Source organism: Vanessa cardui, chromosome 2 (assembly GCF_905220365.1).
Source record: "Vanessa cardui chromosome 2, ilVanCard2.1, whole genome shotgun sequence".
NCBI lineage: Eukaryota > Metazoa > Arthropoda > Insecta > Lepidoptera > Nymphalidae > Vanessa > Vanessa cardui.
The window spans coordinates 2,948,751-2,962,552 of record NC_061124.1 but is presented as its reverse complement, the minus strand read 5'-3'; the positions used below and the strand labels follow the sequence as shown (position 1 = coordinate 2,962,552).

General features: G+C 32.8%; 1 protein-coding gene across 1 annotated transcript in view; it reads right to left on the bottom strand.

Annotated features, from left to right (window-relative positions):
* LOC124540233 (arrestin homolog) overlaps nt 1-13,802 on the bottom strand; it is a 166,633-nt gene that overhangs the window by 24,638 nt on the left and 128,193 nt on the right. The window contains exons 5-6 of the mRNA XM_047117701.1: nt 12,431-12,578; nt 9,405-9,558 (exon numbers count right to left, since the gene is read on the bottom strand). Coding sequence (XP_046973657.1) covers nt 9,405-9,558; nt 12,431-12,578 — 302 coding nt within the window. The remainder of the gene's footprint in view (nt 1-9,404; nt 9,559-12,430; nt 12,579-13,802) is intronic.

The window sequence follows — 13,802 nt, the reverse complement described above, 5'->3', positions numbered from 1 at the left end:
TAGTAGCCCAGCAGTGGGAAATTTATAATCTATTACTATATTATATACAAATATTTCTGATGACTGCCATGAATATGAGAATGATCGTTCAGCTGGAAGTAATCTTTCCGATTTCCGTTTGTATATATTTATAGTATTTATAGGAATATTAGCAGCAGATATAAACCACAGCCGCAATATTGAATTCCAATAAATAGTAAACAATATTAAATATGATATTCATACTTTATCCGAGATATTTATAACTATGATATTATTCATTGATCTGAGGTACTATTTTGTTCAAACATATATGGAATAACTTATCAAGTGTATGATTTAAATGCCGGGGCGTAGCTACTACCGTATCTGCCGTATCGATTATACGGGGCCCCCGGGTCACGAGGGCCCCAACGCGCGTAATTAACAGACATATGACACACATATAATTATGACGATGACAAATGGATAAATAATTATGGTAAATAAATATTTGTTTTAATTTTTATGCAATTACTTTTGTTACAAATCTTTACTCTTCCTCAGGGCCCCCAATCAATTTTTTATACGGGGCCCCGTCAAGGCACGCTATGATTCCGCTTTAAGTCCATTACAAAAGCGAAAATAACTGTTTTTGTATATTGTTTATATCTTATAATCAACTACATATCATAGCTAAACTCTTAAAAAAAGAATTTAATTTTATTTTTATATTTGTTTATTTTTAATGTGAAACTGGCGTAACGCGAGAATGTTGCCCGTTGCTAAAATACATTTACGATTTAGACGTCGAGAAACCTATTCATAGCGGTTCATGAATTCTCATTTGTAAATTATTATTACTTTTATTACTCTTAACGTTAAACTGTTACAAATAATGAACAGAAATTATAACAATAGTATTTAAACGTTTGCAATTTCATTCTCTTTGTATTGAAGTCATTATACCATGGTTCTATGTACTCACGGAGGAAGTACTCAAAAATAAGTATTATTTTATGAATTCGCAATACCTAAAAGTGGATTCAAGAATATGATGTTTTTGCTGCCTTATTTGTGCAAATGAAGCTTATATAAGCTACCTATTGTTGAGGTTATTGAATAAATAATAAATTTAACAAAAAGAAAAACCGACTTCAGACAAAACACTATTTTGAAACAAATAAATATGCACTAAAAAGTAATAAAAATAATTGCGTATTCAACATATTTTTTAGAGTCCTCTTAAGTAAAATGAAATGAAAAATATAAGACTACTTAAAAGTCGATTTACGATTATATAATGTAGGTATAATTGTTCCTTTATTTTGAGTCGGTGTCAGCCACGGGCACGCGCCTCAACAATCAAAAGAAAGAAGCGACACGAGCCCCTTGATTGACCCATTTAAAAAAATATATATCAAAATCAAAAATACTTTCAAACAAATTGTTGTTCTCAAACAAATGATCAAAATCGGTCGGTCCACCCACTAAAAAGTTATGATCTAACAAACATAAAAAAATACAGACGAATTGATAACCTCCTCCTTTTTGAAGTCAGTTGAAAATACACGCAAGCTACATCAAGTACGTCGCGTCTCTGTTATATTATCTCCTACGTAGTTGAGAGCTATTATAATCATAATGATTATCATTCGAAATTTGCAATAATCTTTTCTTGTTGCGATTTAATTGAATATCGCTTGATTTATTGATTTTTAGGGATCCGTGGCCAACTTGCGAAAAACGAAAACCTTATGTATTAGTCGTGTCTGTCTGTCTGTCCGTATATCACAGCCACATTCTTCAGAAACTAAAACAACTGTATATGAAATTTGTAGAATAGATGTATTATGTTAACCGAATTAAGTTTTTCGTACAAAAATAGAAAGAAATTGCCTGTCTTTAAATAAATAGCAAGGATTTGAAATCGGCGTCAACCGTCCTGATCCTGATACATACATTACAAGTTGACATCTGCGGTTTTGTTGGCGTTTCAGGGGTATGTCGACTAAACCTTCCTTTTTTGGAGTTCAAGCTTAATTCATATTGAATTTAATTCAATTTATTTCCGAAGTTTGGCTATAAACAGTAACAGACTGACAGAGTTACTTTTGTATTCATAATACTAGTATAGTTTTTAAACCAGTATAAAAATTATCAATTTTAAAATAAAGCCTTTACGGCCCAATTTAGTTTGATATGTATTGGAAATGGAAATTTCCAGAAGAAACTCTCATTAATTTTTGTTGGAACATTAATTTGTACATAAATATGGAATGTAAATTTATCGCTTTGCCATGAAGCAAGAGTTTATATTTCTCAATACCTTTTAGTATAGTCCATGTTATACAGCGTTTTATTTAAGGCCGTTGTACTCATAACTGGTCCCATTGTTTGAAGTGTCGCAATAAAAGGTTCGATATATGGAGAATTCCTAATAACCTCCTTCAAGTTTCCGAGAAGACATTTTGTAGAGGTCGAGTTACGTACCTACGGTTAAAGAATTGACCCAAATATAGTCTTTAATACGTGTGGTACAAGTGAGAACATTAGCACCAAAATTGCTTAATATTTAACGAGTGTAAGGCTTATCGATATGTTTGTGATACGATTTATTACGATCCATATCGAAAACTGTTACTGTGACCGTTGTTTTTTTACGATAGACTCTAACGCATCCCGATTCCACCTCAGATGATTAAAAATGCCAGATACGCGCGGGACGCCAAGGAAATACGTAAAATTGAAATTGACAGTCGTTAAAATAAGGTAAAGATAATTTTTCTTGGTGGTAGGGCTTTGTGCAAGCCCGTCTGGGTAGGTACCACCCACTCATCAGTTATTCTACCGCCAAATAACAGTACTCAGTATTGCTGTGTTCCGGTTCGAAGGGTGACTGTGCCAGTGTAACTACAGGCACAAGGGACATAACGTCTTAGTTCCCAAGGTTGGTGGCACATTGACGATGTAAGGAATTGTTAATATTTCTTAAAGCGTTATTGTCTATGGGTGATGGTGACCACTTACCATCAGGTGGCCCATATGCTCGTCCACCAAACTATACCATAAAAAAAGAAACCAACAAATCTATATTAATATTATAAATGTGGAAGTTACTATGTCTATCTCGCTCTTTCAATATATGACAGCCAAAGTCCTAAAACGTTAGTAAAGCCGTAAGCCTACAAGTAACAATAATAAGAACTAGCGCGCACTGGTAACTTTTGTCACGGTGACTTTCGTCTGTTTCGTCACTCTTGTCAAGTCCGTGAATATGTACAGATGCAGACAAAAATGTCACGTCGTAATGTGCGCGCACCTCCATACATATTCCTGGACTCGACAAGAGTGACGAAACAGTCACCGTGACAAAAGTTACCAGTGCGCGCTAGTTCTAACTAAACTCATAGTTTTGTCATATAAATGAATATCACCGTCACATCATACCTCGACCCGACCAAAACATATTAATTACCAATCGACGTTGACTATAACCGTCAAATTTTACAGGTTAATATATTTTTTTAAGCGCCATAGTCACAGGCTTATATTGCAGCTTGTTTTTTTTCTATTTTTTTTTTTTTTGGTATTGGACAACATCACATACATTACTCTGATCCACCACAAACACCCAGACCCAAGACAACATAGAAAACAAATGATAATCTACATCGACTCAGCCGGAAATCGGACCCAGGACCTCGGAGTGGCGTACCCATGAAAACCGGTGTACACACCACTCGAACACGGAGGTCGTCTATATAACATTTGCATAAAGGGTTAAATAAAAAAAAAAAACGCCTTTAGAAAACTTTAATAGTCAAAGCATATCGTTCTACGCGAAACCATGTTAAGGATAAAAAGCGTAGAGCAATTATACAGCGAAATGACTTTAGCTGAGTAACAACCGAGTTTTCAGCGGATTTCTCTCGCAGAAATTACATTCCGAGCCGGTGAACTGTTACGATAGTCTTGTGTTACGATTCAAATTTTCTTGAAAATGTAATATCATAAATTGTTGTAATTACCATAGGTAAGACGCTTTTTTTTGCGCTGTAATGAAATATGACTATACATCATCATAATTATATATGTTTTACTATAATTTTAACGTGGATAAAGGATATAACATATTACAATAAACAATAGTTACATTCTTCGTAAATTAAAAGCCAAAGTATATCTTACAGTCAAAATGACTATTATACATACATACAATCTATAATAAAATTCGTTCTTAATGAATACAAATTGGTTGACCATTCCTTAATCTTCGACTAAATGAAATTTAAAGACTATAAATAAAGTCAATCGTTTCTATCACTCGAACAAGCTTGAGCTTGGACCAAAATGAACAGGTCACTATCGTCGATAAACATTCAGCTTAGCTTAAGTTTTCTAAGGAAGTATGAGTCCGATAAGGTTTTTGAAATCAGGATTTGAATCAATAATTAAACCAAAAGGCCGTTAAATTTCTGTAAAATCCATGACAGTATAGAAAAAGAGTTTTAAGTTTCGGAAATTTAGGAAAAACGCAAACGCAATTCATTAGCACATTCTTCAGGAGATTCTTAACAGATAATCTTGCTGCTTCTAATATATTTTTTAAAATAGCTTGTATTATTATTTTAAGTATAAAGTTTTTTTTAAGTAATCAGCCAATCAAAGCAAAGTATTTTTTTATTTTGTTTCGATTGGCTAACAGAATAAGATCAGGTTTTATCGTTACAACTGTTGCCTTAGACCGTTACCGAACACAGCTCAATGGAGTAGGATAATGTGCATTATGTATGGTTATATGGGTGACGGGGCATTTACCTCTACCGTGGGATTGCCCAGCGATACATATAAAAAAGGTTCGTTCTTCAAAAAGCTTAATGGGTCTTCTTTGACATTTCGCTGCTTCCGAATTAATTGAATATTTTCAAACTCGACAAAAAGAGACTTTTTGTAAATTCTGAATAAAGATCTCGTTTACGGAGCTAAAAATAAATGTTTTGTTGATAGCTGATTTATATAAAATGAGTCTCTTGGAATAATTTATCATCACTACATAGTGTAAAATAAAGACGCTTACCGCTGTCTGTCCCTATTTACGCTTAGATCTTTAAAATTGCGCAACGGATTTTGATGTAGTTTTAATAGATAGAGTGATTCGAGAGGGAGTTGTATATAATTCGGGGACAATATAGTAAAGAAACACTGATAATTTAGACATTATCTACTATATTTAGTACCAGCATTGCACCCGTCCGAAGTCGGGTCGAGTCGTTAGTAATAAAAGCGTTTAGAATAAATATAAGTATAAAATGTCTATTTATTGTAATAATTAACTCATTAATGTTGCTATCAGACGTAACAAATTTAACGATAAAATTTGACTTTTCCAACAAGATATTTTATATGACAAAGCTATAAAATAAGTAGTAAAACTCGTAGTTATTTTATTTACAGTTTTACATCATACCGTAACGCTTCATGCATAATTAATATTTATATTCTTGTAATATATATAACGTTTATTATTTTAGCCTGGAATATAGTTTATAGCTGTAAGGTTACGGTGCGTAAACTTTAAGTAATTTATTTTATGAATTCTATAACCTCAAATCTAATTTAGTTTTATATTTATAAATAGCTTGCTGCTGCACACGGTTTGATCTACGTTAGACATTTCTACTCAACCTCCAGTCCAGTGGTTAGAACGCGTGCATCTTAACCGATGGTTTCAGGTTCAAACCCAGGCAAGCACCACTATATATATGTTCTTAATTTGTGTTTATAATTCATCGCAAGCTCGGCGGTAAAGGAAAACATCGTGAGAAAACCTGCATGTGTCTAATTTCATTGAAATTCTGCCACATGTGTATTCCATCGACGCGCATTGGAACAGCGTGGTGGAATATGTTCCAAACTCTCTCCTTAATGGGAGAGAAGGCCTAAGCCCAGCAGTGGGAGACTTACAGGCTGTTACTTTACTTTACTCTTGTCTTGTCTAATCAAAGAGGGAATGATATAAACAATATTGGACAACATCCCATACATTACTCTGATTCCAATACCTCTAGCCGCTAAGGCATTTGTCTGGAAAATCACAAGTAACGACAGTATGACAAACACCCAGACCCAAGACAATATAGAAAATTAGCGAACTCTTTTGACATTGGCTTTGGAATGGTATACCCATGAAAACCGGTGTACACACAACTCGACCATAGAGGTCGTCAAACAAAACTTTTTTCGTATGACACGTGATTTACCAATAGCGTATCTGTGTTGTGCGCTACTAACCTTTCTTAGGTATTAAAATTTGGTTTATAATACATCACTATTCCACTAATGCCTATTAAAGCTCTTGACCAATGATCTTGTCTTGTTTAATTGGCTTCTGTCCGCCTGTAGTTGAAATATACTATTGTAATTAGAAACTTTTTCAATAAATTGTCTATTGCTAATTGGAAAAAAAAAACAAATTCTTGCACTTTGTGCGATAACATAGACTGATAAGAGCAAAGCAAAGAAGAAAGATGACCAGGAGGATAGAAGATGCTACAAGGTCTAGTTACTTTTTTCTACCAATTAAGTTATAGAAAAAATAATTACCATATACATACATATTGTTCCCGATACTATATAAGTAATTATTATTATTCTTATTCTCAGTGTAAACATCAAATATTTTCATTCTTTGGAATAATTCGTTCAAAATTAAAATGTTATCCAAAAAGGTTTTACATTTCAAATCATTTTATAGGATTATATTAAATATAAAGCTGCCAGTAAAAGTATCACAAGTCTTTACAAAAGTTAGAGGCTACTGAATGTTCCTAAGTACAGAATTAAAGGTTTTACTCTCTCGTCTCTTTGAGTGCCCTTCGTCCCTTCGAATCTGTATAAAGTCAAGTTCTGATCATAATTTTAGCCGGTAGAAATCCCGTAAAACCCATTTTCCGAACCCTTCAGGGCATATATGTATTTCACAGTATTCATCACATTTCCTGTGTAAAGTAATTTGTGCCATATAATTATAATATTACAATTTATTAAAAAACAAAATAATATACTTTATTTAAGTAGACTTTTACAAGCACTTTGTACCAACATTTAACAACTATATTAAGTGAAGCTATCACTGATTCGAAATGTACATAGATTCTACCGAGAAATCCGCCAAGAAACTCAGTAGTTACTTTTTTCAAAATTTTAAAATACAAAGTGAAGTTAATTAAATACAATTATATAAGTAATAGATAGTAAATAATCAGAAAACACCAATACAAAAAATATAGCAATTGTCTGAAGTCGGTGCGCATGACTATTATATAGATGTATGTTACATATATATGCTGTTAGTGAAGTGACTCGTAGTGAGGTCTCAAGTATGCTAAGTATCCAAAGCCGTGGCTCGTCTGAAATGCAAGATGCTTCGAATATCGAGATTAGGTAAACAAGATACCTAAAATAATCTGTTTCATTGTGTAACGTGTCTGTATGGACTTACAGTAATACCTTGATGTTAACTTTATGGGAGGCATTTCTTTTTAAAAAAAAATAACAAAGAATAAAAAGTAGTTACTGTGGGTTATTCCTAGGAAACAGACATATATCATTACGGATATTTTGTTGGTCTTTTTAATGTGTATAATAATGTATTATTATTTTGATCTATCTCATTAGGTTCGGACAGCGTTTGCACTGTAATCACAATACGTGTGTATTCACGACATCGCATTAGACACCTCTAAAATTATCGGTTTTTCTTTACTCTATTGTTCATATGTTATACATATAAATCTTCCTTTTGAATCACTTTATTCATTTAAAACCACATCAAAATCAGTTGCGTGGTTTTGAAAATTTAAACTTGCATAGAGACAGACTGTGGTAGAGACTTTGTTTTATACTATGTAAAGATATATGTCACTTGGTAGCTTTGTGTAAGACCGTAGGTCTGTGTAGGTACCACACGCTTATCAGATATTCAACCCTGAATAGCAATACCTGGTATTTGTAGGTTCGGGTTTGAAAGGTGAGTCAGTGTAACAAGTACCAAGGACAATATATTCTCGAAGTTGTTGATTTGGCAAAGTAAGGAACGGTTGGTAGACTCACTATCAGAAAGTCCATTAAAAATATATAAATATAAATATAAATATGTATTTCCTTATATTTATCAGAAAGTCCATTTGCCTGTTCTCTATGTACTATTATATAAAAAATAAATCATTTCTACTATGATCACATTAGATTGGAGCTGAGATGGCCCAGTGGTTAGAACGGGTGTAACTTAATAGATGTTTGCGGGTTCCAATCCAGGCAAGCACCAATATATATGTGTGCTTAATTTGTGTTTATAATTCATCTCAAGCTCGGCGATGAGAAAAAACATCCTGAGAAAACCTGCATGTGTCTAATTTCATCGAAATTCTGCCACATGTGCATTCCACCAACCCGTATTGGAACTGTGTGGTGAAATGTTCCAAACCCTCTCCTTAATGGAAGAGGAGGCCTTATCCCAGCAGTGGGAAATTAACAGGCTGTTACTTTTTACTTTTACTTACACATTGTAAGGCCGTTTGATTTTTAATAATATTATATTATTTCTACATTCAGATCATACCATAGATATAATCCGTAAAACTAACATCGGCTAGTTCCATGAATTATTGGTTTCTGAATTAAAAACAACAACAAAACGCGTGGTTTGTTTGTAAACATCATGAAAGAACAACATACGCGCTGAATAGTCAACATAGGTATTCGATATGTCAAAATTTATGTCAACAAGCGAATGTGATTGATTTAAATTCCTCATAGTAAACACTACCTATGTGTGTATGTGTATGTGTACATATATAAAAGTGTTATGATTTGTCCATTGTAACACGTATTTCCTTTATTACGTGGAAAGCGGAAACGTGTGTGAATTTTAAGTCCAATTGTTCTTCAAATATGTAAAGACCAATAGGGCGCTTCCAAAAAGAAAAATGTCTTCAATGTTAAAAGATCAATTTTTATAACAACGCCTATTATAGTCATTTTAATATAATTTAATTACCTATCGCAATAATACTTTAAGCCTTGTATAAAAATAATATTGGAGTGGATTGTACATCCTTATATTTAGTAACATATGGTATTTCAATGTTTGAGTATATACTAACTGGATATCGGCAACGGCTATACAGAATGTATAGAAAATGTTGTGTTCTACCGGAACGGAAGGGTGATTGAGCCAAAATACGTATACAGACACAACACTTTCGTTCCAAGGTAATTGGCACATTGAGGATATATCGAATGGTTAATATTTCTTAATTACAATATGTATGGGCAATGTTCAAATACCTACCAATCAGCATAAGAACTATAAATAACATAATGAAACCAAAATAATCCGTTTACATTAAATAGTCACGCTTTTCAAAATAAAAGGTTCTCACCTAAGCACGTTGTGATGTGCCAGTGTGCTGAGCGTGCGGTGTGGTGATGGTGGTAGCACTGGCGGTATAGCTGACGACTTTCCAGGACCTTGAAGTACTCGTATACCCATACGAACTGTGTTGCGTCTTGATACTTTCTCGTCAGCTCGCTCCGCTAAAGGTAAAAAAGTCTCGTATATTATTAAGTCTGATATAATGAACCATTACAAGTATCATGAACAATTTTTCAGCAAGCAAAAATTATGATAATATTCATGTTAAAATTATAAAGCATGTTTAAAGCTTTTTGTTCAGAATATTCTAACGAGCTCAGAGAAAAATATACGACGTGTACTTTTCTCTGAGCTAATTTCGTATAACAGTGTAACAACTCTATTATGTAAATTATAATGTATAATGACAGAGCTTACTTACATTCATAATATACACATGTATTACATATTTGATAATATTACAAATTAGTACAGGTATATGACACTAGCATCCCTTGTTTTAACTCAAAATACCTACACCTACACCATCTATAGAGCATACATTTTAAAATTCAAGACCCTTACTTCAAAAACATAGTACTTTCGTACTTTCTTCCAATACCACAGTTTTTAACAGTTATAGAATAATCCTATAAGAAACCGACCCGCTAATTTTATATATATTTGTATATAATGTCAATAATTGTGAACCAAATTTAGGCTTATTATTTCTTTATTTAAATAAATTCATTGTTATATTTAGTCCACCAACTAAAATGCTTGCTGCAATACGGTATCATAATGACAAGTCAAGAGATAAGAGTCACCTTTTAAAATTTAAATGAGAACTTTATCAAGGTAAAGTATATTTGGAACTAAAATTTAAATAAATGATTAATTTTTTAAATTTTCACTGAAGCAAAAACCTTTGCTATTATATCTCGCACGTATCGAGAGCAAGATAGATGGTTCGTATTTCTTACACTTAACGCCTTTTACGACTTAAGTGCGTTTGAAGGAAGGCTTAGAAACAGGAAAAGTCAGTTTATAAGGTAATGTAATGATTGTCTTATATGCAATATTGTATTTTATTAATTCCCCTAACGTTGTTTACTAAAACTATATACGAAAAGAGCTAAGATGGCCCAATGGATAGAACACGTACATCTTAACCGATGATTTCGGGTTCAAACCCAGACAAGCAATATATATGTGCTTAATTTGTTTTTATAATTCATCTCATGCTCGGCGTTGAAGGAAAACATCGCGAAGAAACCTGCATGTATCTAATTTTATTGAAATTCTGCCACATGTGCATTCCACCAAACCAAATTGGAACAGCGTAGTGGAACATGTTCCAAACCCTCTCCTTCATGGGAGATGAGGCTTTCGCCCAGCAGGAGGGAACTTTACTTTTGTATACTAAAAGGTACGAACTAAGGCTATGAGTTAAGTCTAAGAGCTAAGGCAATGAGCTAAGGCTCATTATAAATGTAAATACTTATTTTAGTAAGACCTTTTGTATCTTAACGCTTATCTTAACTGTCTCGGGTTGAAGTTTTTGCTTTTAAACATATTATCTTCATTTTATTTCGCTTTTTTTATTGCAAGCAACTATTATTTGAGTATGATCTTATCTGTAATTATTTCTACTTCTTTTAAGGTTATTTTTAAACGTATCCTTCTCGAGTATTATACTCTTGAGTCCAAACATCAGAGGGATACCAATTTATCTGTATGTGTGTACTTAGTACTCTCATTTATGTAAACAAAACAATATGAAAACACACAGTAAGTACTGCAAGACTAGTTTGTTTTCGTAATTTTCAAAGTCTTATGCAATGTGGAACGTTGTTTTGGTTTAATGCAGATCGAAATTGTATTTGTTGTGCAGGAAAATTCAACATTATCATTTAACTAATTGAAAAAGTTCATTGAATAAAAAAGTACATTTATTATCTGTGCATTCTGCATCTTTTAAAAGCGCGGAAAAATGATATGTCACAGTCTAAAAATTATAAATAAATTACAAAATTACTTTATAATTTTAAAAACATAAAAATTAATGATTACACTAATATTTATAATTATTGCTTTAAATTAATAATACATATATATACCGATTAAAATGAAAAATAATCTGTGTCGCAATGATTGTCTTCGGCACCCAAAACTCGGGCCAAAAACAAACAGCCATTATGTTTGCCACAGATACACAGACAGACAATTCGTAAATATTTAATTTAGTTTTTTTCTTTCTGTCTAGAAATGTTTAAAATTAATAACGTCAAAAACGCAAGATGAAATATTTATTTTGTTATTAAAATTTGTAGGACAAAATTTTAATATAAGTAAATAGATAGATATTGATTCTTATCTTTAAGAAAACTTTTTTTAACATACAGTTCATTGACCTTTCTAGGAATATTTTTACAAAAGGTATGTCTGTACTATAGACTATATATGTAAGTACCATAACACAATATGTCGCTTACAAACTACAGCGCGTTGCAGCGCGCGGTTAATTTCCTTTGTCGCCGCGTCTTGTCGCATATCAAAAATGCTTTTAAAAAAATTAAAATGTATCGTCCATGTTTTTTGACCTTGGGGTTGGTTTTATTTTTTTTTAATTGGAATGCGATCAAAAGGGCAAGTGGACTCTGCCAAAAAAATCCCAATCAATTAAAAAATTATGTATTTCTGAAGTAAAACATAAAAAAGCAACTTAATTGATAATTCCCTTCTTTTTTTGAATCCATTGATAATATAAGTCAATTGCATTTTTTATTAAAAAGTTTTATCCATATTTCAAATTATACGAAGTAGGATCAATCAAGTTTATATTGCTTAGTGAAATAGAACACTTATGTGTGGCACTCGAGTATGCCACCGAATTCATATTATGCATTATTTATTTTATTTAGCATTTATAAGACGGTAAAGAAAAATGCATTAAAGGTCCGCGAAATCTTTAGAGATTTCCTCTAAGATTGACAGAGACAAATATATTTGTTATATGGATTCTTTGTATTCAGTTCAGAATTAATGGCTTACCTATATACGCTCGTACGTCGTACGATGTCCCAATGGGCGCTCCGTGATATTGTTTCGCCGGAACGAGCTGGACGCTCGGCGGCGCCAGTGGAGTCAACTCTAAGTGAAACGGAAACGCATTTGTCCCCAGCCTCTTGATAAGCGCATCCTGGAATAAAAGTGAAAATGTTGAACAGCTGTAGTTGAGGGTACTCTTGCTTAATGATGGGTTGAAATTTCTGCTGCTCAGTTTTGACTTTCTGAACTTGTTTATTTCATCGTCTGATATAAGGCAAGATGGTAAAATGACCTCGAGGAAACTTGGCAGTCTTGGAGGAAAATATTCTTAGAAGTTAAAAATTCTTGGACTTACTAATAACACACTAGATTATTTATTAACACAAAAAAGCAACATGCAAACTCCTTAGCGTTTTGGTCGAAGTTTAAATCTGCAAATGGACCACTTAATATAAGTGGTCACTACCGCCCGTATTTAATAGCGCTGTAAGAAATATTAACTTCCATCGTCATACCAATTAAAAAACTAAGTATCGTTTGACGATAGAATATATGTTGAGAGACGGGTATAAGTATAAGATGGCGTTACATAACCCTACTTACTACTAGGCAAGCGTGCTCGTTCTGAGTACTGGAATATATCCATTCGGTTTTGAGTATATTTATGGTAAACAGTATCTACGGTGTATACGAAAATAGTAAGTAAAGTTTACAGTGAAAACAGTAATGAAAAATCCATTGCAGTCGTAAATTCACTAACGAAATAGTAAAAAAACGCCGAGCCGTGTGTTGTTCTATGAAGTTTTTACGCAGAACGTATTATTTTTAGAAATAGCAAAAATTTTCCGCATAGCGTTTTGTCGAAATATTTTTTTTATATCTGTTGTGTTCTTTCATGTTGTAAAGCTGTTGTTTTATTGCATACATGGGGCTAGGTTATATTATTTTTCGTTACGAATACATGTGTATCAAGGAAAAAAAGTTATAGTACTTTTGTCTTATTATTTTTATAAAGCAAGTCTAATATAATTGCCATAGTTAATAGCGCATAAGCGCCATAATATGGTGCCAATTTTCAGATTGAATAACATAATATTTCTAATTACATGTTCGCTGATAGGTATATTTAATTTGGCCAAATCACGGCAAATATCAAAGATTAACCAACTATTGGAGCAAAAATATTTTTGTATATAATTTGCTATCAAAACAAACTTCAGAATGCTACACCTTTCACGTCATTCATGTCTGATGTTACGTAATCTGTCTGTGTGTAGCCAAGTTGTATACGATCGTAATTGGTCTTACGAGGCAAATTCAAAGCTATCGTATACAGTGAGTCGCAGAACATTTAATGGCTATTCCGACTTCGATT